The 4,809-nt window shown below is 33.1% G+C and overlaps 1 protein-coding gene and 1 pseudogene across 1 annotated transcript; one reads left to right on the plus strand and one right to left on the minus strand.

The window, feature by feature from the left end:
• The window catches only part of LOC9315766, an 80,726-nt pseudogene that overhangs the window by 5,301 nt on the left and 70,616 nt on the right, over positions 1 to 4,809 (plus strand).
• Positions 46 to 1,262, minus strand: LOC9315760 (probable membrane-associated kinase regulator 3). The gene is given in 2 exon segments (XM_002881485.2): positions 46 to 1,159; positions 1,161 to 1,262. Coding segments are annotated over 2 exon segments (996 nt in total). The 3' UTR covers positions 46 to 265.

Raw genomic sequence — 4,809 nt, forward strand, 5'->3', positions numbered from 1 at the left:
AAAAAGAAAGTAGTGCTCTGGTCAAAACACAAGTTTAAACCCAAGAACCTTGAAATTAGTAATTTTGGTAGCATTAACATTTATAACACATAAAGAAACCTCGAATTCAGCAAACTTCTAAACAAAAGCACACAAAAGAATCTAAAATACAAAAGTAAAAAAATCAGAGTAGAAGAGAAAAGTTATCTTTTTTATGATTTTTTTTTTTTTTTTTTTGTATCCTTTTGGAATGAGAATCAGAGAGCGCTTCACAGATCTGAGAATTTCAATCTTTTTCAAGGTCACCACAAGTAGAAACAGAGGTTCTTGAAGAACAGAGCTCAGATTCAGTCACATTGCTCTTCCTACTAGTAAACGACTGCTTACAATGCTCAATCGCTCCTTCAATGGAGTTATCACTCGCGTTGCTGCTTCTCATCAGTGTCTGCAGATCCAAAGACCCGTTTGATCCAAAACTGAACGAAGAAGACAACGACGATGCAGAGGAAGAAGAAGAAGAAGATGTTGAACACTTAGCTTGAGAATGTCTCTGTATCACACCAGAGAAGGATCTTCTATGAAACAATTGAGGTTTTTCACTGTTTATAAAAGGGTTCTTCTTTCTTGAGACTTTACAAGGTTCAATTTTGAATCTTAGATTGATCTCTGATGAATCTGAGCAGGTTTGTTTTGAGAACAGAGCTTTTATGTAAGCGCGTGAGGCTTTAAGCTTTTGTGTAATCGATGAATGTTTGATCTTTTTGCTCCAACTGTTTCCAAGATGATTCTCGTTGCTCTCAATGAATCTCTTGAGCTCTGTTGAAATCTCAAAGAAACATTGCTCGTCTTGTCCGATCTCACTGCTACTGAATCTCCGCGGCGAGGATACGGTGGCGCGTGGGGAAATAGGAGTTTCTGTTGCGGCGGTGGAGGAGGAAGCGAGAAGAAGCTTTTGTACCATTTTGAGACGAGGAGGGAGATGAAGAGGAAGAAGTTGACCTTTGTAGAAAAGCTCATCGGCCGGAGATGTCGTTGATTCACCGGAAGCTACGGCGGAGGAACACATTTGAAACTCGAACTCTCTGCTTTGCGGCGGCGAGGAAGTGACGGGGAAGCTGAAGAAGCTTGAGGATGAAGTAGAAGAAGAAGAAGAGAGATTGACTTCTAAGTCTATGTAACCCATCATCACCATCGTTGGACAAAACATGTGTTCTTGATTCTGATTCCTCCAATCCCTGTCTCTCTATGTTTGTACTAATGTATGTATCCGGCTTACTTTGCATATAATTCTCCCTGGGGTTTACTTCAAGGGACTCAGAGAGAGAACTGAGAAGAGGGAAAGAGCATCTTTTAAAGTGAACTTTCTTTTATTTATTGTTATTTTCTTTTCTTTCTTTTTTTTGTTAATTTTAAATTAAATGCCTAGGTGGCTACTACTACACCTTTTTCAATTTATTTACAGTTTTTTTTTTTAATTTTATAAAATCATATGAAATAATTTTGTAGTCAAGAAAAGAATTGTAATACATCCAAATTATGTAAATTTTCTATATTTAAAAACAAAAATAGGATTTCTGTCTACGGCCACCACATTTTTTCTAGGCTCCCTTATTTTTGATACCACGATTTCCAAAGTTTACCGTTGGATACATTTTTTTTTAGTAATTAAAGAAAATACCTAAACAATTCTAATATATATAAAGTTTTGTTTTGCAGCGTGTGAATTTGCATTGGTTATTCTTTTGTTACTACATGCACGATTGATGGCTTGTAATGGAGTGGACGCAGCAAGTAGTAGGAGTAGTGTGTTCTAGGAAATAAATGGGTAATTTTTGTCATACATTATAACTTGCACGATTAATCTCCGAATGGAGACACGCGGTTCAACTGCGGATAAAGTGCGGTGCGGTTTTAATAGGTTCAAAAATATATACATACACAAACATATGTAGAAAATTTTGTTACTATTGGAACCACACCGTACGGTTCCATCACCATTGGAAGTAGACTTAGTAGTTTGATGGACAATACACAATTTATGTCTGAGATATTTTATACTGAAAATGTATTAGGTTTGATCAATTATATGGACGAATAATCTCACGGTACATTTATTAAAGGGCAGTTCATGAAATGTTAATTTTAAAACCATATGGATTTGACATTTTTTTTCATTTGTGTTGTCGTCTAACTCACATACACACTATTATATTTAGTTTTATATTATATTTGAAGTTGTTTTATATATTATTAGTCAATAAAATGATGAATTAAAATAATTAGATCGACTAATGAGTTATTGATCTATTTTGAAGTCCCCAACAGATTATGTTCCATTCCTCGTACTTACGTTTGCCCTTCGCAACCTTGAACTGTTTTTCGATTTTCTTTTTCTCGATACTTACACATTTTGCTAGTAACTTCACTAATTACAAAGTTTGGATTTCAACTTATAATTGTCCTCCGTGATCCAAGATTACTAAACCTATAAGATTCAAATTACTATAAGATCTTAAGCAAATTTTGAGATATGATTGTACAATTGTAAACACACAAAATTAGTATACTTTGTTATTTCGATCTAAACTTAAATTCCACAACCACGAACAAGTATGAATACTAACTTTGTTTACAAATTTGTTGTATAGAGAATACACTTAACATGTGAATGACAATTGTCTGGTAAAAAAAAAAAAGTATTCTCAAAACCAGCATCACTCAGAACCACAACACACGATATCATGCTATTCTGACTTCTGAGCTATGTCCTGTTTCTCAACGGTTTTATTTTTTGGTTTTGATTGTTTCTGGTTTGATCAGCAATAAGTTTGAGCACAAAGACGGGAAAAAACTACTAATTAAAGATGATCAAAGTGTTTAAATCATAGCGCCATATCTTAGAACAAATAAAATATTTTATCCTTTCTCTCGTGTCTCATTGGCCACAATAACAACGGTCACGTGAATGGTAAAAGAGCACAAACGATAGGTGACCAAAGTCACAATCTCACAAAAAAAATTCATTCCAACATTTTAAAAGAAAATTATTGTTTTTACATGTGAAAAAGTTTATCTTTTTAATCCAAAAAGGGTAATAATTGTTGCAGGTTGTGAGTAAGTGGATTGTGACTTTCATCCCCACACTCTTATACTATTTTTTCAAGTCTTTTCGCTTTCTACTTTCTTTATTCATAATAATAATCACATATGTAAGATTTATATACTTTCCTTTTTCTTTTTTTACTGAGTAACGAATTTAGAAATAAGATCGTACATAAATGAAGTCAAGAAAAATTGATTTTATGCAGTTTGTACTTGTTTGACCAAAAAAAAAAAAAAGGGGGTTTGTACCTCGTCGTATTTACACATTGGATTATTAGAGGTTGGAATTTTGGTCAAATCGGTTACATGCAATTTTAAAGTATTTAAAGACCACTTAACCGAATACTATTTCTAAGGAATAACATATTATGTGCACGTTCCTTCAGAATGTTCGGTAAAATTATAACAATACATAAAGATTAGCATGGTCAATATTATGATCAGTAGTTGAATTTTATATATATTTCGAATACCTACTAATAACGAATAGTTCTTTTTTTTTTTTTTTCATCCACTAATAACGAATAGTTCATCATAAAAGAAAGGAAGGTTTAGTGTAATTGTACAATTTAGTTGGTAACTCCGTACAAATGATGTCTTAGTTGGTATTGGAGTGGGAACTCTGTCGTGGTACACAGCGAAGTACCTAAAAGGCAGAGTGAGTTAGTTCTTCTCTGTTTCAATCATTGAAACACCTCACAAAGTAAATGCCAATGACATTTTATTTGTTTAGTAAAATAATTTCTAACTTCTTTTCCAGAAAGAATTTTAGCTTTCTGAGATTTAACATATACGTAAGTGTGGTAAAGATGTGGAATGATGAGAACAACTACACTTTCAACTTTTTTCTTCAATATCCCACACTATGAATAAATTAAAAATAATGACAACGACAACACAATCCAAAATCCGAAATTTCTCTAACTTATACATATATGGTTTGAATAAGTAAAGAAAGGAGAGTATAGGATTGAAAAGATATAACAAAGAAACAAAGTGGGAATAAGATTTAGATGAACTTGTAAACAAATCCTTAATTACTTTTTAGAACCCACTAATTTGAGTTAATGGAATGAGTGTGGGAAGCCTCTCTCTGAGTCAAAAACATATGCACACCATAAGACCACCACACTTCATAAAAAATGTGGACCTACCTGTTTTTATTTTTCTTATAGTTTTATTTACTTCTTCTAACAACAAGTGGACATGAAATTGTTCTGTGCATTCATCATATCTTTAGCTACCACGTAATTCGAATTTGAACCTCTTGAAATAATGTTAAAAATATAAGGAAATTGAACTATTCAGGTAGGACTAAGCCAAGACACCAAATGATAACAACAAAAACCATTCGGCAGCTTTTGTAGTTTCAAACCAAAAATATGTCAATCAACTTAAATCGGATCTCATGACTTGTCTGACTTTTTTTTTTAAAAAAATACTCCATTTGAAGGATCTGTGATCCAGCTGAAGCAAACAAGGTGTGTGTCAGTGCAAACAAGATATATAGTTAGAAAATTGTTGTTTTTATCAAATGGCAAAGATTTTAACTTAAAAGCAATCAATTGTCGAAGGCTGGAATTTCTCTTCGCTTGAAGGAGGTCTTTTTACACAACGAATTAAGAATTGCAGACGATCCATTTCCAATGGAGAAAATCAAATTCTACTAACTCGGAAAAATTGATTAAGGAATTACAAGACAAAATCGATAGCGCGCATGAAGATGAA

Source organism: Arabidopsis lyrata, assembly GCF_000004255.2.
Source record: "Arabidopsis lyrata subsp. lyrata unplaced genomic scaffold ARALYscaffold_4, whole genome shotgun sequence".
In the NCBI taxonomy this organism is placed as follows: Eukaryota; Viridiplantae; Streptophyta; class Magnoliopsida; order Brassicales; family Brassicaceae; genus Arabidopsis; species Arabidopsis lyrata.